Here is a 24314-nt window from a genome sequence, read left to right on the forward strand (position 1 = left end):
GGGAATTGGTATCCCGCCCCCGATCCCCCAAACCGCTCGAACCCCGAACGGGGAACGAGGATCCCTACGGAGATTCGGAGAATTAGTTTTTTAATGATAATTTATAAGGTAATATTATATTTTATATTTTTAATAAAAAAAATAATCTACTTATTTGTAATATATAAGTATATCGATATTATCTCATATTTTTAACATCAAATAATATTAAAATTGATTTATAATACAAGTAAATGACGAATTTTAAATTACAAAAATATATTATATTATTACGTAAAATATTGTTCAATAAAATATATATTATTTTAAAATTTTAATAATATTATAAATCTTTCTTAATTTAATAATTAATTTAGTATAATATATATATATATTATTATTTATATATATATATATACAAAATCGGGATCGGAGATCAGGGCGAAGAAACACTAATCCCCGACCCTGTCCCGATCCCCGAAATTTTAATCAAATTTTTCCCGGTCCCCGTCCCGCCCCCGAAAATTTTTCCAAATTCTAAATCCGAATGGAGCAGGGATTGGATCGTGGTCGGACGGGTGCAGGGTGAATACCCATCCCAACTTAGAGCAACTCCGATGCACCATGTTCCCACCTATATTATGGATAAATATAGGGATTTTAATTAAAAATAAATGCTCGAGTAAGGCTGCCCATCCTTCAAATATTATGGGAGAAAGAAAATCAACCCCTTATTTTGGGATCAAAAATACAATCCCCGTAGCCTCCACCTCATCCTCAATGCCCCTTTTTTTATTTTAGTTCAAAAATTAATAAATAAATTCATGAAAATATTAAAGTACTAATTAAGTATTAACTTTTAAAATATAGGGAAATGATATTGGGGATAGTATTGGAATACAATAACTCTTTGAGTCTTCATATTTTAGGTAACTATTATTTCAATATATTTTATAGGCTAAAAATAGGGAACCCATTGGGGTTATTGTTAGAGCAAGTCCAATAATATCCTAAATTAAAATCTAAGGCATCAATATCAATATACATTATACAAGAAGACGGGGCATTTAGGTAGTATCTCTCAAATCATCGCATTCTTTTTTTTTCAATTTATTCAATTTTTTGAGTTAATAAATATCAAAAACTTAAATTAACTTTATATTCTCATAAATATATTATTATCGTTCGTAATATTCTCTCAAAGTTTCTGCAACATCTTCCATTACGATTTTTATATTTTTAAAGATTAATTATAACAATCAAATATCTTAATTACCATATTTTTTTTCAAAATTTCTCAATTTTTTGAATTAAAAACTAATAAAATTTAAAATTACCTTTTATTATTCTAAAATTTCTTTTCCGGTAAAAAAAACTTCAAAATATTTACTAATAAAAGGAAATAAAAAGTATATTTTAATATTTTTCTAAATTTTCTCTCCAGGTTAAAAAAGAATTAATCTTATAAATAAAGGTTAGAATTACCTTATATTTTTCTAAATTTTTTCTTCAAGTCAAATATAACTTTCAAAAAATTTACTAATAGAGGGGAATTAAAAAATTTATTTTAATATCTTTCTAAACTTTCTTTTCAAGTAAAAAAAAATACTTTAAAATATTTAATAATGGAGGGAAAGTAAAAAAATTGATATTTTCCTAAACTTTTTCTTCAAGTCCAAAAAGAATTATTCTTACACAACAAGTCAAAATCAATTATAAAGTCATGTTTATGACTCAATGCATCGAAATATAAAAATAAGTGGGTATTATCGGAGAAGAGTTTAGACATATTGAGAGCAACTGAAATAATGGCGAGGAGCCTCCTTCCATCTATGGTTAAAAATGGGGTGAGTTTGGGGCGGGGATCTCAAATCTCATACCCGCCAGGCATAAAAATATTTGCACCATCCCCACCCCGTTTCCCGCGGGGTTTTATTTTTAATACCCATTCCCGTTCCACAGGGCGACGTGTTGTCTCTGCCCCTGCCCCGTCTCTCCCCACCCCATTTAATAAATTTTATTATAAAATAATTTATTTACTGATATATTTTTATTAAAATTATAATTTAGTTAGTGTATATATATTTATTGAAAATTTGTAATTACTAAAATTGAATAGTAGTTTAGAAAATTTATAGTACCACTAAAATATCAAGAAAATTATAAATCAAGAATTATTTAATAGAGAACATTATTGATGAATATATTATATTATTATTAATAATATATTGTAAATTTATATTAAAAACACACGCACTTATATACACATATATGTGTATATATATAGGGCGTGAGGGTTTTCCCCGCGGGAATCCCATAAATACCATACCCGCCCCATATATATGTGGGGCGTATACTTGATCCCCACACTGCCCCATTCCTCATTTTATCGAGGCGAGATTGCCCTATTAGGGGCGGGTTCAGGGCGGATCCCCAAATTATCCGCACCATTTTAAAGCCTACTTCCATCTATTCTTATATATTTATATGTATATGTATATGTCTAAGTGTTGTTTCTGAATTAAATTCTTAATTTTATGATTATTTTAATTGTATGATGTGATTGAAGTTGTAAATGTACTAAAATTTGTAATTTTTGATTTGTATTTCAGTCAACAAGTTTAAAGGGGTCCAGTTTTAGGATTCATACTGATGTAATTCTGTTTTATAATTTAAGATTATTTTTCACATTATTGATTAATGTGATCATAAATAAGAATGTAACACGCAATTCAATCAGATTGATGGATGTCGGGAGCATGATGCCAAAACTCAAGTTATATAAGGTCATTGCGGAGCACGGTTTTACTAAATACTACGTTGAAATCAAGAGTTTCAATGACAAAAAAATCGTAGAAGAGTGGCTCATTGAGAGTAAACATGTTTGATTAGTGGGCGTTTCTTAAGAATTCCATTTTTGTTCAGAATTTTAGAATGATTAACATGTAACCGAAAATTCAAAAAAATTGTAATATTATTTTATATTTTAACATAAATTTATTTAAAAGCACGTTTATAAGGCCGATCCGAAGTGCGGTTAAGTAAACTAATTTAGTGTAAACGTGTGTTCCAACAATGTACTAGTGGTTACTCCAACACCTATAAGGCTGAGTGAGCATTATTTTCAATCAAAATCCTTATAATTTAACTTATGAGATAATATAAGTAGGGATGGAAATTCACCTTGCCCTGCCCGACCCCGATCCGATCCACGCCTCATTTGGGTCAGGGATGGTGTGAATTTTTCGGGGACGCGATGGGGATCGGGAAAATTTTATAGAAATTTTGTGGATTAGGGCGGGGTCGGGGATTAGTGTCTCCTCACCCAATCCCCGACCCTGATTTTGTATATATAAAAATAATAAAATATTTATATACATTATAATAAATTAATTATTAAAAATATATAACTTTTATAAAATTATTAGAATTTATATTAATTTATTAATAAATTTTTTATATTATAATATAATATAATATATTTTTATAATTTAAAATTTGTCATTTATTTGTATTATAAATCAAATTTAATATTATTTGATGTTAAAAATATGAGATTTATCAATATATTTAAATATTACGAATTAGTATATTATTATTTTTTTTATTAAAAGCAAATTTCCTGAATCCCCGCGGGATCCCCGTTTCTCGTTCGGGCGGGGATCAATTAGAAAAATAATCCCCGGTCAGGATTCGGGGCAGGTTCGGGGACTGTTATCAAATTCGAGGATCAGCAGCGGGGATACCACTCCCTGACCCCGAAATGCCCCTGTGTTCATCCCTAAATGTAAGTAAGTATGTTGTACTTGCTCTTAAGCACCTCATCTTCCCTCGGAAACCAAACCAAATAATCAATACTAATAAAAATATTGACATCACATTACCAGTGATATTCTTATTGAAATCAGTGTTAAAGTTCTCTACAAGGGAAAAACTACATATCATAGCATCTCCAACATGGATTGTCAAGCTATTAATAATATTTACGTGGCATGACAACATTGGTAGACAACATTGGTAGCCAACCTAGCGAAGCTATGGGGTTGCCAAAAGATTGCCAACGATGATTGCCAAAATTTGACAACTTCCTCGTTCATTTAAATGTAACTTTTGTCCAAAAAACTTATCCAACTCTTTTATATTTTCGAATTCCCAATTTATTTTTATTGTACTAATGTAGGGACCATATTGACAATTGTTGGGGTTGTCAATTATTGATGTGTATTTTTAAAAACAGTTTTTCTATTGTGTGCCCATGGGCACATGCTAATCGCGGAATCTCATAAGTTTATAGTTTAGCTCATCTTCATTAGAGGAGTTCTTGTATATGCGGGGGGATCCACTATTATTAATAGATATGACCATTAAAATGAAGTAATATTATGAGATTTCGCGCTTAACATGTGTACATGAGCACACACTAGAAAATTCGTTTTAAAAAAAGATTTCTAAAAATGATATGAAGATAAAAAACTAATATATGTATTGACTTGTCAAAATTTGACAACATTTTGGACAACTATTATCGGAGATGCTCTTAGTACATATTTTTCGTGCCGACTAAACCTCCTCCTTTCCGTCTCCTTCCCAACGGTGAATTTTTTACCGGCGGGAGGGTCCTTATGTCGATATACAATTAGTATCCCTATTTCTATAACTTAATCTAATTTTTGTAAATTTATCCTTTTAGATTTGAGTTATTTAATTATAATTAAATCTCGATTAAGTAATATCCAATAAACTAATAACCTTGCTTAGTAATTAATTTCTTTGGTCCCCACTTGGGCAAAGGTCGTAACGTATATTCTCGCTAAATATATTAGATAATAAAAAATTAGAAAGTTTTCAATGCACCAAGTAATATGTAAAGTAAAAATTTCAAAATCAATTTTTTTAAATATAAATTTATAGTAGCTTGTTTTTTTCCCACCAAAGTCTAAATTAACTTCATCATTTACTTTATTTAAATTCATAAATAACTCTTCGAATGTTTTGCTCGTGTTGTAACATGTAATTATTCAAAGTATTGATTGCTTGAAATACTTCCTATGATGACACTCTTGCAATGACATCGCTATCATTCAGTCCAGGATCACTCGATTCGTCATTGTTCATTACTGACTCAATGACTGTTTCAAATAATCTCATAACTACATCATAACTACATCATTGTGTCTGTTTGGTATTCCATTTTTCTCACCTTAAATGGGCTTTTAGCCCCATTCCAAGAGAATTTAAACCGTTTGACAAACTTTGGAAATGTTCACATATTGGGCTTAAATGACATAAACACAAAGTTAAGAATCATGTACGTTCTCGATGCCATTATGGTATTTTCGATTTAGCTGTAGTTAGGTAATTCGGGGGTGATTAGATTTGTTCAGTATTATATACAATTGTACATTATATAATATAAATGTTTTCATTTTAAGTTAAATTTCGTGCATGTGTATATAATTTACGATAAGATATACATTACGAAAATTTCATTTTAATCAGATTTAAAGAATAGTACTATAATCTTAAGTTCTACTATTCTAAATTAGCACACACATATATATAGTATTGAAACTTTTTTATATATATAATCATTTAATCTGTTCAAACCAACCCAAACCGACCCAAATCGATGTACGATGGGTAAGGTTGGGTTACGATTTTATATTTTACGGGTTGGGTTGAAAATTTTTAAACTGATTTAATTGGGTTGGGTCGTAAAAATGCCTCCAACCCATCCAACCCGACCCATTGACACCCCTTGACGTTTGATTCAGCCCTTTTTACGTATAACTCGATGTATTTTGAATGTATAGCTAAAAAATTGTTTTTTATAAATTAAATATATGTTATATTTTATATTCATGTATTAAAAATATTATTTAATGATTTAGGCCAGATCAATAGTATAATTTTATTATCACCGATATAAATAGTGTATATTATCTAATTTTATTCCGTGGTCTATTCTTGTTTTTAAATTTTTTCCTTTTTATTTTATATTCATGTATTAAAATTATTAATTCATATGATTTGTAATTTATATTTTAATTTTGGTTTAAAAAGAATTACAACTTATAAGTTGTAATTTACCAAACACATTTTCAACTTAGCAGTCGTTTGGTTCTAGGTGGTATCAGGTTGGAATCAGGTCTCAGGTTATGCTCGTATGAGTTTGGAACTTGATACCTGATATTACTTGTTTAGTTCAAAAATAGGATGAGAATGATACCCTTAACTAGTATTTGGTTAATAAACTAATTGGAATTAAGAATCAAAAAACACTTTATTTTTTTGTTAATTTCTTATTTTAATATTAAAAACTAAAATTATAGACGATCACTTGATTTAATCAAAATTATTAATAGAGTTTTTTTGAAAAATACCCAAGGCTAAAAATATTTTTGCAAAACTACTACAATTTTTTAAAATTTTTGAAAAAATACTTTTTATTTGCAAAAATATTTTTTACCTCTTTTTTTTTGCGAAAATACGATTTTATGCAACTTCATTCAACCATATGCAACATTTCGACGAATTTATGCAGCTCCTTGTAAACTCATCTAACCTCAAATGCAATCAAAGAAAAGCTCGATTCAACTAGTTAAATGTTTGCTTTATTTTGGTTGATTCCATATTTTTGCATAAGTTTTCAAAAGATAGTAAAATCACTAAAAAACTAGGAAAATTTATTATTTTTAGTAATTTATCTTATTAAAATATGAGATTATATATTTTTACCTAATATCTAAGAAAATAAAATATACATTCACATTTTTTATTCATCAATATTGAAATTTGAGCTAAAAAAAGAATCACACTTAGTTAAAAAGAAAGAAACGGTAATGAGCCATGTGTGATAAATGATACCAAAATTTAATTTAATTCATACCCACCTCTCCACATGAGTGTCTAAACTCTATATCTCATGGGTTCGAGGAATGAGTTTTACAATAATAATAATAAAAAAAATCAATCAAACACATGGGATGTGTTTTATCCATTCCAATCCCATATTTTATATACGATATTGTTGAACCAAACACCCCTTATAAGTATAACGTAAATTTTTCCAAATACCTAAATAAAATATAAGTTACCATGTTCATATCACTTATATGATAATCACCGAATTTAAGTCATAATTTACATTTTTTACGAAATCCCAAACGGCACCTTATCATTTGAATAATTTAAGAGATGCTCAACATCCGTCACATTCTTATATCATAAATTCGAGATAGCTTCATTTAATATTTTGATACTTTCATAGTTTCATTTATTTCACTAAGTTCTTGTTAGATGTAAAATCAAAAATTCAGTAAAATAATATAACATTACTTATTTAGCAAAAAAAAAAAATATTACTTTATCAATTAAATAATAAAATATTATTACATCCATAAAATAATGAATTTAAGGATATAAGAGGTTTAACTCTATTACAATTCTGTTTTTTGGTTCATTTCTTTTCTTCGGATCATTGATGGAACATGCAATTATGAATCTCATGGAGAGTTCGTCCCAGAAGCTTGAGTGCCACCAACAAGAGATTGTGAAATTGATGCTTAGAATCCTCGTACCCATACTAGAGATGCACGAAAAGACTGGATCCAAAAATCTGGCCCGGCCCGATCCGGTCAAAGATCGGTTAAGCCCGGCCCGGTCAAAGCCCGGCCCGGTCCCGGCCTGGGCTTTGGGCCTCGACGTACCCTATATTTTTTGTCAAAGCCCGGCCCGGCCCGGTTAAAAGCCCCAAAAAGCCCGAAAAAACCCGGTTATAATCTGATTATTCTAATATATTTTCTTATATATTTATAAATTCACATTTACTAAAAATATAAATAATACTTTAAACACACATATATTTACATATTTGTGATTAATAATATTATTTATATACTTCATTGCATAAATAATGAAAAAATATATAATAAGTATACTATATATATTTGGATATCATTGTGATGAATATTTGGATATCATTGTTATCACAACAATGATAAAACATATTATTCTATAAACATGTTTATTTTTTGTCGAATTTAAATGTTTTCAACGAAGTAATGTTTTCATAAAATATTTCATATAAACTAATACATTTTTACGATGATCTAGTTGCTAATACATATATTCTTCGAAATCTCTAATAATACTCGATCAGATTTAAATTAGAAAAATGTCCGGCCCGATCCGATCCGGCCTGAAAAAAAGCCCGATTAAGCTCGCCTCGAGGGCCCAAACGGGCTCTGACATTTCCAGAAAGCCCGGCTCCGCTCGGTCAAAGCCCGGGCTTTTTAAGGTCCGGTCAAAACCCGACCCGGTGGGCCTTTTGTGCATCTCCAACCCATACTCAAAAACTTAATATAAATTGTAATTTCCTAAATAAATCTCAAATTTTATTTATCTTTCAAAAATTTCTCACGTCCCATTCCCCGTCTCTATATCTATAAATATTTTAATAACTCATTCTCTCACCTTTTTCTACACTTCAACCACTAATGATATTCTAATTCTAATACTCCCTCGTCCTTAGATTAATAAATATGTATAAATTAGTGAAAAAGAGAAAGAAAAGTGGGTGAAGTGACAGGACTCATTAATTAAATTAATATATAAAAGAGAGTGGGGTAAAAATAGAGTGAAAAAGAAGAAAAAGTGAGAAAATAAGGGAACCCATTGCATATTTTTGGTAAGTTTTGAAATTTTACAAATGAATGGTACATCTAAAAAAGAAAAGTATAAAAAAAATAAAAAAGATAAAAGGGAGTATATTTCACTCATTCCTTGCATAATAAAAATGTATGCCGATCTTTTGAATTGATTTATACAATTTTTAGATACATTTTTTATGTTAGTTTTGTTATTATTATATGTTAGTGATATATAATGTAATTATTTAACAATTTTTTACATATATCTGATTATTATTTAACAATTTCATTTTAATCGATTTATAGTGTGATTATTCCTACTGTCGTGAAATTCTGCTTAATTGGAATAGTGCGTTAAATTTCAGGATTCTTAATTATGTGTTTTAGGATTCTTTCACATATCATAATTTTCAGAATTTAAATTTTTCCCTTATAAGTTTACTTTTTTTGTGTCAGAAAAAGGTCGTTGAAGTTCTTAACGAGACTAAAATTTCAATATTTTTGAAAAACATATTTTATACATTCATAAATTTTAACTTCGTGTCAGACACATTGGTGTTTCTGTTTACCACATCACTAAATTCTAGAAAAGAACACATTCATTCCCATTAAATCTAGGGAATTTACCAAAAATGCAATAATATGATTACATATGTGATTACATAAAAGATTTCATGTAAGGTATATTTACAAATATTTTCTACTGTTTATGCAAAAATCCTTAAGTAAATTAACGAAAACTATAGTTTAGCATACGGAGGCTTAGATAAATCTCAACAAGAAGATTTATCAAAAGTAATTTCAACTTCGATCATCCTCCAGTCTCAATCAATTCATTAACACATTATACATGTAACTAATTAAAATAACAAGATGAAATTTAAAAAAAAATATGTGAATGGATCAGAAATCTGGCTTGAAAATCTCCAAGGAGAAAATCTAAAATAGCGCTCAGTAATTTCAGCTTCGATCATCTGGGGAAATATTCATCATATCCATCCTCACATCAATTTCAACAATTAAAAACTAAAATACACAAACAAAAATTATAATAATAAATTGATATAATCAACGAATAGATTTCTCCAGATCTGTGAAAAAGTAACTCAATGAAAAAGTTTACAAGTATATAGATACAGATACAAGGAGTACAATTATAGCGTCGGCTCATACGTAACGCCAATTGACATTTAGAACGCCCGTAATCAGTATTTCGACGCTCACTAATCAATCAAGTAGGATATGGAGACACGAAAATCAATGTATAATATGCCTTCACAAGTACAAAATTAAGAAATGGATCAGAATTCTGGCTTAATACTTTTCCCATAAGAAAAATATAAATTAGCGCTCAGTTATTTCAGCTTCGATCATCTGGGGAAATATTCATCACCTCCATTTTCTTTTAAACATAATTACTAAAACATACAAATTACATCTTTAAAATAAATTAACAAAAACTATAGTTTAGCAGACGGATCAGAACTCTGGCTTAGATATTTCTCAACAAGGAGAAATATCGAAAATAGCGCTCAGTAATTTCAACTTCGATCATCTGGGGAAATATTCATCAGCTCCGTCTCAATCAATTCATTAACACATTATACATCTAACTAATTAAAATAACAAAACGATTAATTTATAAAAATATATGTGAATGGATCAGAAATCTGGCTTGAAAATCTCCGAAGAGAAAATCTAAAATAGCGCTCAGTAATTTCAGCTTCGATCATCTGGGGAAATATTCATCATATCCATCCTCACAACTATCGGCAAATAATATCAAAAAAATTAATAATGAAAAAAATAGGAAATAAGGTTCCCTCAGAAAACTGATTAAGAATAAATCTCAGTCAAATATATTCAGAATTAGCATGGTCAGATATGAGACATCACTAGGAACAAAAATTTCTCAAAATCAATTTTTAAAAAGTAATAAAGGAGATATAAAGGAGTGCTCAGATAAATGTTGGAAAAAAAGTAAATTCCCTGGCCTTCTACAAAAGAAGGCCTCATAATGAGCTGGGATTAACACATTATCATCATCGCTGCTGTTTCTATACACATGTATGTATAGATCAGATTCAAGAAATTGATCAATAAATTGAATTTTAGAATAAACCTGGAAAAAAAATTGAGAGAGAGAGAGAGAGAGAGAGAGAGAGAGATTGTCAGGTTCGGCTGAGAGTTTTGGATTAAATACAGAAGAAGAGATGGGGGATTAGGGTTTATGTAATTACGATAGGCCTGGGCTTTTTACTTTTTATGCTTTTATTCTAATATGTTCTACAACATTTTAAACACGAGGCCTAGAGTTAAGGGGCCTGGCTTGTTTGAGTAACGGCCCACGTAGCATATTGTTTACAGGCTCGCAGGTAATCGGAAAATTTATCTTAATTTCTTTCTTTTTTTCTTGGAAAAAAAGAATTTTGATTATTTTTTTAGTTCTTGTTTCAAAATATTGTAGTATTTGTTTTAAATTATTGATCTGAATTGATGAATTTTAAGAGATTTTTTTATATTTTTCATAAAAAAATTATTATAAATTTAAGTGTAAATTACATAGGGGTGGCCCCATTTTACACCGATTTTCAAAATAGTGGCACTTTTCTTTTCGCATTTCAAAAAAATGGATGTCGTCAACTTCCGTTAAGTATTCACCGTTAAATAATATATTTAAAGCGTAAATTACAGAATGATGGTTGTCCTTCACACTTATTTTTGAAATAGTGGTTAAATTTTTATAAATTGTTGGGAAAAAAACATATGTTAAAAGAATGGTTTTGTTACCAATACTCACACTTGTTACCAATACTCACGTTTATTGTCATTAAAAACATATGATATCTCTAAATAAATAGATACAAACATAACTCAAATAATTATCCATTTTTTCACTTATTCTAATTTAATCAGGTGCCCGACTACTACTATGTTTCAACCGTCGCTCACAAGAACATGAATTAAAAATTTAACAAAAATATGGAGCAGAACATCCACAAACTTATAACTAAAGAGATATTAATTTGTTAATCGATACCCAGTATTATGATAAATGCAGTAGAACTTTTTAAAACTCTTTTCACAATGATCATATATTATTATTTTGAATGTAGCCACTGTTTTGAATTTAACTTTAAGTGTAAAGTATAATCACCATTATATAGTTTACGTTTTAAATATATTAGTTAACGGTAAACACTTAACGGACGTTGACGATAACCATTTTTTGGAAAGGCACAAAGAAAAATTGGCCATTATTATGAGAATTTGAAAAGTTAACCACCGTTTTGAAAATTGGTGTAAAGTATTGTCAAGACTCTGTAATTTACTCTGAATTTAATTAGTTAAACATCTACACTTTGGACATAAAATTCAATACGTTCCCGATTTTTTTGGAATCATTATCATTTAGTGAAATTGTGATTAGATAATTAAAATTTAATTATATTTAATTATATTTAGTTAACTGGTTATGTTTTAATAATATTAACTAGATTAGGTCTCGGACAATTGTTGTCTATCTTATATTTATTTTATTTAAATTAACATAAAAAAGTTATTAACATAAAATTCAGGCGCATGAAATAATATATTTTAAGTTGATTTAACAATTTAATAATGTTATTGACATATTTAAGTTTTTTCAAATAAATTTAATAAAAATCCTGAATATTTAATAATTATGATACATAAATAAATAGTATATAAACTTATTAAAAATTGTAATAAATATATTTTGACAATATTAATTTTAAATAAATTAAGTATCTTGATAAATATTATTGATGAAATATAAAAAATTGTGAAATTAAATAAGTGGTGATAGTAGAGAAAAAAAAAGGAAAGAAAATTAGGGGAAAGAAGAAAAAGAAATTTTTTTTTAAAAAAATAACATATTTAATTGATGAGTAATTTAAATATTTAAATAAAAATTAATATATTTGAGAAGAGAAAATTATTAAATTTAAAGAAATGGGGAGTAAGGACTAATGGAGAATTAGTATAAATATAAAGAGAGTAAGAAATGGGTAAAAGTGAGAATTAGTGAAATCAAAAATGATAAAATATTTAATGCAATGTAATTAATAGCTTTAAAGAATACTAATATCAGGAGAAGATGACATGTATCATAGAGAATGCCAAGTGATCTCTTTTAAGGAGAGAGGGACATTTGACGTAGTTGCTCTACTATAGTATAATATAGATAATTATTTAAAATTTCAAAATATAACAATAATTATTGCTGACCATAATTATAGATGTTGGCTGAGTTCAATACGGCCCACTGAACGAAACCCATCTGACAAGTATACTATCAGACCGAAGGTCTACCAGGCCCATGCGCAGAAGGCCCGTGAAGTACCACAGGCTAAAGCCCATTTCCCCTTCAACCGTTGGGATCATGAAATCCTAACGCCCCCTTTTCACTCCTCCTCATCAATGATGAGTAACGGGCGAACATTAATGATAAATTGGGTATAAAACCCTGGGAAAGTAAGAAATAATCATATTCTCATTCCCTCAAACACTCTACTTTTCTTATATTTCTTTACCCACCTTTATGACCAGATTTTTATTCTCAAACCGGAAGTGAATCGGGGGGACAATCCCTCGCATTCTCTTCTCTTTCAAGTCGCAGCCGAAGACATATTCACAGAGGCCGAAGCATGTTCATCCATCCAAAGGAATCTGGGCGTAACATTTGGTGCCGTTTGTGGGAAATACGAGAATCAAAAAATGAGATATTGAGACAATGACCAACGTAATTCATGAGCATTCACCACCACCAGGTTTTACCCCACCCGACAAGGGGTAGCCGTCCACCCTAGTGGACGCCGATGGAGTCATCACACTAACTCCTAAGGAAGAACCTTTGCTCCTAAAGATCCGAACGGAAAGGCTAGCTGCGGAAAAAGGGCAAGGCCAAAGACGATTAAGCAGAAAAGGAGGCAGAGGTCCGCGCAAAGAAAAGAGAGAGACTGATGCGTTATGGCTGAAAGCCCTACAGCTGCAAAGAGAAGAAATTGAGTTGCAAGAAAAAATATTGCGTAAAGCGCTGCAGGCCGATGAGCCAAAAAGAACGACTAAACACAAGAAAGACCGTAGGGTGCATGACGAAGAAGATGAGTCTGACTCTGATTCGCATCCTCGAAGAAATAGGATGAAGCAACAATTTTCATCTGATTCGGAGGAAGAACCCGACGGGTCCCGAATCAGGCTCACTCGGCTAGAAAAGGCCATGTTCGGCGACAGGAGGATCGACCGAGAGCCGATACTGACGGAAAAAATTGAACAGTATCGATCCCCTCCAGGCGAAGAAAGGCAGTTCCCAAAGATGAGTGAGTTTAACGGAAAGGGAGACCCTGAAGACCATTGCAAAAAATATGAGTTACTGATGATTGAAATGGGGCATAATGATATCATGCTCTGCAAAATATTCAAGACCTATCTGAAGGGATCGGCCTCAATATGGTACAAATCCCTCAAACCCAGGTCCATCGGGTCTTACGAACAGTTGAAAAGAAAGTTTTCGAAGTACTATTCGCACTTATGCCGGAAGGCGAAGGATACAGGGGCCCTAGTCCACTGCAGACAAAGGGCAAACGAAGAGTTGAAGGATTATCTGGCTCGGTAAGGAGGAAGCTGGAATGGTCACTAATCTGGACAAGGTCAAAGCAATAGGCTTCTTGACGGCGGGGCTAGACCCCTATAAAGGTAAAAAGCTTCACTCTCCTCTTTACGATTTTCCCCCCAAATTCCTAAATGATATATATGTGAAAGGCGAGAACATTCGCCGTAAAATGAAAATTATCGGGGGATATAAGGACTCCCGAATGGATGACTGATCGAAGCGAGCTAACAGATACGTAAGCTCAAGATCTGGTTCTGACCGAAAGGATGGTAGGAAAGAAGGAAGAAATGAGACATATCGAGGGGCCGAACGACGTCGAGATAAATATTCGGCCGTATTCACCCCCCTGAATGCGCCAATCTCCAAGATTCTCCATGAAATCAAGGGCAAGCCTGGGTTCGTTGGCCTGCCAAGATGAAGATATCAAATTATAAGAAGAACCCCGACAAATACTGAGACTATCACAGGGACAAAGGGCATAATACTGATGAATGCTACCATCTCAAAAAGTTGATTGAGCGAATGATCAAAGAAGGCGAACTTAACCAGTTCGTCCGAGATCTGAGGGATAGACTGGGGTCGAAGGATAACCAAGAAGAAGTAGAAGCCGAAGAGCCAGAGCGAAGAGACATGATAAGGGGCGAAGTATAAACTATATCTGGGGAAGTATCCTGGACAAGGATAGCAAGACATCAAAGAAAAAATATGCCCGTCAAGTATACAATCTCTATCAATTCAGCCAGGAGTAGGGATGACAAACGGGTTGGATCGGGTCGGGTATTGCAGAATCCATATCCAAACACGAAAATTTTATCCATACCCGAACCCGAATAATACCCGAAAATGAATACCCGAACCCGATCCATCAGATTTCGGATCGGATTCGGGTATACCCGAAACACGAAGTTTTTTGAATTGGATATTCATACACGAACCCGAAACCCGAAATCTGAAATTTGTATAATTATTGATATTGCAAGTGCTTGGGATCAAACACACGACTTGTAGAGAAAGAGTTTTAATGTGTCATCTTCAACCACTCCACCACATCATTAATTGTGTTATTATATGTGTAGCTAATATTTTTAAAATCAACTCAATTGATACCCAGTTTTTTAGATTTATTACTAAAACATGTTTTGTTAACCTTATAAACCTTATCAACCATTTAAATGATTGAATAATTATATTTGATTAAACTTTATAACTTGTGATTTTTTTAACATAAATATAAAAAATATATGTTCTAAAAATTATATAATAATATGTATAAGGTAAATTATAGAATATATATATATATTATATATAATATTATAATGCGTAATATATAAAATTCTAATATTATATATATAATTAATATATATATATATATATTTAATAATTCGGGTTTTTTTCGGATTTCGGGTTCGGATTGGGTTTGGATAGCGTTTCGGATTTCGGATCGGTATACCTAATATCCAAATCCAAATCCAAAAATTTTCGGGTTTAAAAATTAAATCCATATCCAAATCCAAAAAATCGGGTTCGGTATATCCAAAATTTCGGGTTTCGGATCGGATATCCGTCGGATCGGATTATTTTGTCATCCCTAGCCAGGAGAAGCCCCACATGCCAATGACTTTCAGCACTGAGGATTATGAGTACGTCATTCGCCCACATGAAGACCCCCTTATCATTAATCATATCATCAATCAGAACAAAATTTGGAAAGTTAGGGTGGACACTGGAAGTTCAGCCAACATATTGTTCCATAAGACCTACTGTAAGATGAACCTGGCTGGAAAACAGTTGGAGCCCTGTAACGATGCCCCTCTTTACGCCTTCGGAGGACACCCTATACAGTTTGAGGGTACAATCACTCTTCCCGTCCTACTGGGTAAATTACCATACACCGTGGAAAAGCCTGTGAACTTCTATGTGGTTCGGATTGAGAGCCCATATAATGCCATTTTCGGAAGACCATTCCTGTCAACCTTCGAAGCAGTGAAGTCTATACCTCGCCTCAAGCTCAAGTTTCCAATTAAGAAAGGGGTAGGAGAAATGAGAGGCGATCAAAAAACTGTCCGAATTATTATGCTGGAAGACCTGGAGAAAGACCAGGAATATGAGCAGTCGGACGAAACCGGGAAGATAAAAATGGTCAAAGTAGAGTTCATTGGAAGCAGATAAATACTGAATATTGAGTTGGAAAAGTTTGGGGCAGATCTTTCAAGCCCGGTCGTCGAACCCGCAGCAGAAACCGGAGAAGTAGAGCTGTATGCGGGCCATTCGGGAAAAATGGATCGGATTGGGAAAAATATGGAACCAGATCTGAAGAAAGAAGTGATCGCTGTGATTCGGCAGTACCATGATGTGTTCGCCTGGGGCCGGAAGACATGCCCGGTTTGGATCCCAAGACGGCTAAGCACTGCTTGAACGTGCAGCCCGAGGCCAAACCAATGAAACAGAAGAAGAGGACATTTGCAGTCGAACGACAAAAGGTAATATAGGCCGAAGTGGAAAAACTGTTAGACACCAAGTTCATTGAGGAAATTGAATACCCAGACTGGTTAGCCAACGTGGTGGTCGTTAAAAAATCAAACGGGAAGTGGAGGGTGTGTGTGGACTACACGGACCTCAATAAGGCATGTCCGAAAGACCACTACCCCCTGCCCAACATTGATCAACTGATATACGCAATGGTTGGCTACCAGGTACTTAGTTTTTTGGATGCTTTTTTTGGCTATAATCAAATTGTCATGAATGACAAGGATGTGCCCAAGACAGCATTCATAACTCTGAAGAGGACTTATGCTTATATTAAAATGCCCTTTGGACTAAAAAACGTTGGAGCCACATTCCAGTGAATGGTGAACAAAGTATTTAAAGAGCAGATACGTCGGAACATGAAAGCATATGTGGACAACATGATTGTGAAGTCACTGTTCCAAGACCATGCTGAAGATTTAAAGGAGTGCTTCAAGACGCTCCGAAAAACAATATGAGGATTAATCCGAACAAATGTACCTTCGGAGTATCCAGTGGCAAATTTCTGGGCTATATGGTTAGCGCCCGTGGGATAGAGGCGAACCATGAGAAGATCGAAGCAGTTATAAATATAAAAGCCCCTAGATGCATCAGAGACATCCAAAAGCTGACCGGTCAACTTGCCGCCCTTTGGCGTTTCATCTCCAGATCAGCCGAAAAGGCGCTCCCTTTCTTCCCTGTACTTAAAGGGTCAAAGAATTTTGAGTGGGGGCCTGAATGTCAAAAGGCGAAGAAGTGAAAGAATACCTAACTAAGGCACCACTCTTAATGAGGCCTGATCTGAAGGAAACGCTTCAGCTTTACCTGGCTGTGTCTGACAAAATGCTAGGGATAGTTCTTATAAAAAATCACGAAGGCAATCAACACCTTATGTTCTATGTGTCTCATGTCCTAAAGGATGTAGAAACAAGATACCCCAACATTGAAAAATTTGCATATGGGTTGGTTATGCCCTCCCAAAAAATTACGACATTATTTCCAAAGTCGAACAATTCAAGTTGTCACCAGTCAACCTCTGAAGAAGATTTTGACAAGGCCCGAGGCCTCGGGAAGAGTGGTAGCCTGGTCCATCGAACTTGGGGAGTTTGATCTTGAATACGTCCCCAGGACGGTGATTAAAGCTCAAGCTTTCGCTGACTTCATGGTCGAATGCACGTTTTTGGGGCCGCAGGATCTCACCCCAAAAGAACAGCTCATTCGGACTCCTGGGAAATGGAAACTTTTTGTAGACGGATCGGTCGCTAGGAAAAAATGCGGGGTCTGTTGGGAACCACGGACTTAGGGTGTTACTATGTTTTACGATAAAGATTACGAAAAGAGGATTACCTTGTTAATGGTTGATTCCACGCTCTTCAATTGTATTCCCAAATTCCCTTGAGCGAAGTGTGGCCTCCGTCTTCTCAAGTTATCCTCTCTTCTTGCTCCTTGGTGGCTACAATATGTTTTCACACAATCCCAAGCAAGAAGAGAATAAGAATATATATAGGCTACAATAGGGACCATGGATAATTAGGTTGGGCCTTCTAATTACATCTTGAGCCTAGCCCAATGTAATTAAATATTAATTCAATCCACTAAAGAATTAATATTTGCACTACCTTTCCTAATACCGTAATTTAATTAATTCGGTTCCAATATTATTTGCTTATTAAATTCCCCATGTTTAAAATATCATATGTCCATTAATTAAATAAATTACTGATAATTTATTTAATTAATATTTTTTATCCTTGATCATCCACTCAACCTTTATTTAATTATGCCAGAATAAATTCCACCTGTAGGGTTTCACATAATTAAATCTTTTTGAGCTTTCAAGGGGACATCATTAACCCGAATATTATCAGGACATGGATTCCTTCAATAAATAATATCCACCATGTATATAATTCCATCACCCAAGATATAATGATATAATTCAAAAGAATTATTTCATATATAAATCAAAGCATGTAAATAATATACACGTGTCAATTACTATTTCCGGATTAAGAACCTAAGCATTAATAATAACATAGAATCTTAGTTCTCCTTCTTAATCAGTATTAAGGGAACAATTCTAAATTTGATCCTGTTCAATATACACAAAGTATACTAGTATTATTTATTAGTCAATATAAACTAATCTAAATAATACTACAGCCATACCAGTGGATTGTCCAATACCACCTGTGCTGTGAACCTTATTATATTATATAATCATATTTAACGATCTAATATTCTGTATCCCATTTGATACTAGATTGTTCACAATATATAATATTAGACAACATGTAAACATTCAAATGATTCTCAAATAAACTGGCCAGAAATAAATGTACATACTTCAAATAAATATTTTCAGTATACACTAACAATCTCCCACTTATACTCAAAATATTCTATGTGTACATCAGTGTTTATTTAATCCACTATTACATAAAAATCTATGTGTCCATCCATCTGACTCCTATCGCTTCCACATGCTTGTCAAAAACCTTGGTTGGCAAGCTCTTTGTGAAAGGATCTGCTCGGTTGTCTTCTGATGATATGTGTGCCACAACTATATCCCCTCGCTTTACGATTCCTCGTATGAGATGATACTTACGTTTAATATGTTTAGCTGCTTTGTGGTCTCGCGGTTCCTTTGAATTTGCCACAGCACCAGTGTTATCACAATACACCGTCAAGCTCCTAGGCAAATTAGGTACCACATCTAAGTCCAAAAGGAAGTTCCTGAACCATACAGCCTCCTTGGCAGCCTCAGAGGCCGCCACGTACTCGACCTCCATGGTGGAGTCTGCAATGCATTTCTGCTTTACACTCCTCCATATAACGGTTCCACCTCCCAAAGTAAAAACATATCCCGAGGTTGATTTCCTCTTATCCCTATCTGATTGGAAATCTGAATCAGTATATCCCAAAGGAAATAGATCTGAGGCCTTGTAAATTAACATATACTCCTTAGTCCTTCTCAGGTACTTGAGTATAGTTTTTACTGCACTCCAATGTTCCTGACCTGGGTTCGACTGATATCTACTAACCATGCCTACAGCAAAGCAGATGTCAGGCCTCGTACATAACATAGCATACATTAAGCTTCCACATGCTGAAGCATAAGGAACCGCTTTCATGCTCTCTATATCCTTAGGTGTCGAAGGACACTGCTTCTTAGATAGAGCAACTCCATGCTTAAAAGGTAAAAAACCTTTCTTGGAGTTCTGCATGTTAAAACGAACTAATACTTCATCAATGTAGGGCTCTTGAGATAAAGCTAACATCCTTTTCTTGCGATCCCTTATAACTTTGATCCCAAGGATGTATGCCGCTTCACCTAAGTCCTTCATGTCAAATTGTTTGAACAACCATGCCTTTACTGATGACAACATCTCAACATTGTTTCCAATGAGTAAAATATCATCTATATATAGTACTAGAAAAACCACTGCATTACCTTCACTTCTCTTATACACGCACGATTCGCTTGGACTTTGATCAAATCCATATGACTGGACTGCCTGATCAAAACGAATATTCCAGTCTCTAGAAGCTTGTTTAAGTCCATAAATAGACCTCTTAAGCTTACATACCAGATGCTCTTGGCCTTCCTTAATGAATCCTTTTGGTTGCTGCATATAGATGGTTTCTTCAAGACTTCCATTAAGAAAAGCTGTCTTGACATCCATTTGCCAAATCTCATAATCGAGATGAGCTGCTATAAATAAAAGAATACGGATTGACTTAAGCATGACTACCGGTGAAAAGGTTTCCTCATAATCGATACCTTCTTTCTGAGTATACCATTTCGCAACAAGTCTTGCTTTCCAGGCTTTCACCTTTTTATCTAATCCCCTCTTTTTCTTGTAGATCCACTTACATCCAATAGGTTTTATACCTTTGGGTGGTTCCACGAGCTCCCAGACCTGATTAGAATACATTGATTCTATCTCAGATTTCATCGCCTTTTGCCAAAGATCTGCATCTTTGTCTTGTACTGCCTCTTCGTATGTACGGGGATCATCATCATGTTCACCAGGGACCAAGTCTGAAGACTCTCCCAAAAACATGAATCTATCAGGCTGTTGAACAACCCTCCCACTACGACGAGGCACTGGTGCGGTATTAGTGACAGGTTGTACATTATGTTGTGGTTGTTCTACTTGTACTACAACTTCATGGGTATTATTTGTCTCTCCCACTAGTTCCTCTAAAACGACACTACTCATGGGTTTGTGATTCATTATATAGTCCTCCTCCAAGAATCTTGCATTGGTGCTAACAATGACATCCCGATTCTTCGGACTATAAAATAAATATCCTTTCGTTCCCATGGGGTAGCCTACAAACAACTTTACTTCTGTACGAGATTCTAACTTAGTCGCGTTCTTGTTCAGAACATGTGCTGGACAACCCCATATTCGAATATGTCTTAGACTCGGTTTATCCCCGGTCCACAATTCTAAGGGGGTTTTAGGAACCGACTTAGAAGGTACTAAGTTCAGAAGATAAGCTGTTGTCTCTAAGGCATGTCCCCAAAACGACTTGGATAAATCCGAATAACTCATCATCGATCTAACACTCTCTAAAAGAGTCCGGTTCCTTCTCTCTGCTACACCGTTCTGCTGGGGTGTGCCTGGTGCAGTTAACTGGGATTCTATCCCATTTTCTGATAAATATTCCCTAAATTCTCCAAGCAAGTATTCGCCACCACGATCTGATCATAGTGACTTGATACTTTTATTAAGTCGCTTCTCCATTTTAGCTTTGTACTCTTTGAACTTATCAAAGCACTCAGACTTACGGCGCAACAAATAAATGTACCCATATCTAGAATAATCATCAATGAAAGTGACGAAATATTCATAACCACCTCTTGCTTGGATATTCATGGGTCCACATAAATCAGAGTGAACCAATTCTAATACTTGTTTGGATCTATTCCCCTTTGCCTTGAAAGGCCTATTAGTCATTTTACCTTCCAAGCAGGATTCACAAACTGGAAATGACTCCACTGCCAATGAGCTTAAAGGCCCGTCTACTACCAGTCTTTGAATCCTCCTCAAGTTAATATGACCTAATCTCAAGTGCCAAAGATATGTTTGGTTCAAACTAGAAGGTTCCTTTCTTTTAGTAGAGTTAGAAGATGTGTTGTTCAATTCCCTAAATTGCAGTTGCAGTGCAGGTTGACTAGGATTAATTATATACAAATTGTCTTGCAATGTACCAGAACATATAATTCGTTTATTCATCATAATAGAAACATTACGATCCAAACAAACATTATAACCATCCAAAGCAAGTTTAGAAATCGAAATTAAATTCCTTCTAAAAGAAGGTACATAAAGATAATTGTTCAAAACCAAAATCCTATCAGAACCAAAAGATAAATGAATAACTCCTACTGCAACTACTGCTACTTTCGTAGCATCTCCCATGAACACGTATATCTCACCATCTCTAAGCATTCTGGATAGCTGGAACCCCTGCATAGAATTACAAACATGATCAGTGGCTCCTGTATCTACACACCAAGTGCTCGTAGATATAGCCGCTATAAATGTTTCTGTAACTAGAGAAAGAGACATACCAGTATTGTTTGTCTTCTTAGGAAGAGGACAATCCTGTTTCCAGTGACATGACTGTTTGCATCTGAAGCACTTTCCCTTAGGCTTTTTCACACCACCCTGAACTCCCACCGCCTTCACAGCTTTCTGTGTCTGAGCCTTTTTCTTCTTCTTAATATCTTTCGGCTTAGAGGAAGAACCTTTCTCAGCCACATTCACTTGAACACTCTGCTGAAATAATCCTTCAGCTGCCTGAAGTTCTGTCAGCAGTTCCGCGAGACTATACTGCCTCTTGTTCATGTTGTAATTCAAGCGGAACTGCTCAAAACTCTTGGACAAGCTCATAAGAATAATGTCAATCTGGGTTTCCCCGTCAAGTTCAGCACCAAGGATCTCTATCTCATTCAGATGAGACATCATCTTGAGAACATGATCCCTTACAGGTGTGCCTTCAGCCATCTGAGTGTTCATTAAAGCCTTCATGGCTACTTGCCTAGCAGCCCTATTCTGATCTCCAAAAAGTTCCTTGAGATTAAAGAGCATATCCGAAGCAGTGGCCATAGACTGATGCTGATGCTGCAAAACACCCGACATTGCTGCCAGAATGTAACATCGCGATATTTCATCAGCCTTAATCCACCGTTTATAATACTCTTTCTCATCTTCAGGAGCATCAACAGCAGGATGTTCAGGCTTGGGTTCATAAGTGCAAAACTTGTACTCCTCAGCAGTCAACACAATGTCCAAATTTTGTTTCCATTCAATATAGTTAGGTCCGGTAAGTTTGTTATCCTTAAGTATGGTGAATAGTGGATTAAAACCCATTTTATCCTGAGAATCATGCATAAAAACATCACATAAATAAGGGTGCATTAATTATTTAAGATCTATTGATTCCTCTAACAATTATTAAAATTTAATGCACTAACATATAAACACCATAAGCTTCTGGTACGCCACGATGTGTGACATGTATACCACCTAATTTTGTTTAAATGTTACTTCGGTCCTATTACTAAACAATATGCCACGTTGGGGTGGACTATATTATTTTTCATAGCTAAGTGTATACCATCATCAAATCTTAAATTATTCGAAATATATGGAACTTGGTACGCCACGATGGGTGGCGTGTATACCTTCCAATATTCGTAATTTTGCCTTGAATAGAATACTTCAATTCAATATTCATCAATGGTTTGATTTCCAGGTAGTGGAGGAGTCACATCGGTCTCGCTTAAAACTCACAGCCTTACAAGTTCGATGAACCCGTTTTGATAAAATCGCCCCAAATCAGAAATAAAGAAAATCCGTATTTATTCCTTTCAAAATTTATTAATTTAAGAAGTTTGTTCTAGTAATTTCTATAACATTCTATACACCATAAATTACATGCCACGATGGGTGACATATATATAATTTATATTCGTCTTTATGTTAAATTACCTACAACCAATAATGGAGACCATGGGATTTAATTTCATATTAATTCCCTCTCCCACTTAGATTTTTTTTATTAAAATTGAGGAATTTTAAAATTAAATGGGGCCCTATGTTGTTATAATTATGTCTAATCATGCATTCAAAATACACACATAATTTTAGCAACATATAACATTTAATTAAAGCAATAAATAAAATTTATGTCCATGTCGTCCTAATTAAGTTAAATATGCAATTTTAAAAGAATTACACACATAATTAACGACACACATAATCAATAAATTAAAGCAATAATTAAAATTTAATGGAAAAAATTAAAATAAATTTTCCACTATTATGACCCTTGAAAAAAAATCCAGCTCTAAAAAAAAAATCTGCCCCAAGCGCGCCCCCAGCAGCCCCAGCAGCCGCAACAGCCCCAGCAGCCCCAGCTGCCGCAGCGGCCGCAGCGCGCGCGCGCCTGTTGCTTTTTCGTGAGTTTTGTTTTGATTTTGTTCGATCCAAACATCAACAGCAGCCCCTTGTAATCGCACAGCG

General features: G+C 33.8%; 1 protein-coding gene and 6 non-coding genes across 7 annotated transcripts; 1 reads left to right on the top strand and 6 right to left on the bottom strand.

Annotated features, from left to right (window-relative positions):
- Positions 1-9528: 9528 nt before the first annotated feature.
- On the bottom strand, positions 9529-9629 carry LOC141675958 (small nucleolar RNA Z103). The gene has a single exon (XR_012556579.1). It is a non-coding gene; the product is annotated as a small nucleolar RNA Z103 (small nucleolar RNA).
- A 297-nt stretch (positions 9630-9926) lies between these two features.
- Positions 9927-10029, bottom strand: LOC141675960 (small nucleolar RNA Z103). The gene has a single exon (XR_012556581.1). It is a non-coding gene; the product is annotated as a small nucleolar RNA Z103 (small nucleolar RNA).
- Positions 10030-10104: 75 nt separating this feature from the next.
- LOC141675964 (small nucleolar RNA Z103) lies at positions 10105-10210 on the bottom strand. Its single transcript, XR_012556585.1, has one exon. It is a non-coding gene; the product is annotated as a small nucleolar RNA Z103 (small nucleolar RNA).
- Positions 10211-10287: 77 nt separating this feature from the next.
- On the bottom strand, positions 10288-10388 carry LOC141675957 (small nucleolar RNA Z103). Its single transcript, XR_012556578.1, has one exon. It is a non-coding gene; the product is annotated as a small nucleolar RNA Z103 (small nucleolar RNA).
- Positions 10389-10447: 59 nt separating this feature from the next.
- Positions 10448-10533, bottom strand: LOC141675969 (small nucleolar RNA snoR53Y). Its single transcript, XR_012556590.1, has one exon. It is a non-coding gene; the product is annotated as a small nucleolar RNA snoR53Y (small nucleolar RNA).
- A 47-nt stretch (positions 10534-10580) lies between these two features.
- LOC141675968 (small nucleolar RNA snoR69Y) lies at positions 10581-10686 on the bottom strand. The gene has a single exon (XR_012556589.1). It is a non-coding gene; the product is annotated as a small nucleolar RNA snoR69Y (small nucleolar RNA).
- A 5193-nt stretch (positions 10687-15879) lies between these two features.
- LOC141674282 (uncharacterized) lies at positions 15880-16434 on the top strand. Its single transcript, XM_074481003.1, has one exon. It carries the CDS (start codon positions 15880-15882, stop codon positions 16432-16434), a length of 555 nt encoding a protein of 184 aa, XP_074337104.1.
- Positions 16435-24314: the final 7880 nt, after the last annotated feature.

Source organism: Apium graveolens, chromosome 7, assembly GCF_009905375.1.
Source record: "Apium graveolens cultivar Ventura chromosome 7, ASM990537v1, whole genome shotgun sequence".
In the NCBI taxonomy this organism is placed as follows: domain Eukaryota; kingdom Viridiplantae; phylum Streptophyta; class Magnoliopsida; order Apiales; family Apiaceae; genus Apium; species Apium graveolens.

Bases quoted from the DNA above. Each gene is read 5' to 3' on its own strand.
- LOC141674282 (XM_074481003.1), top strand. From the start codon at position 15,880: ATGACTTTCAGCACTGAGGATTATGAGTACGTCATTCGCCCACATGAA.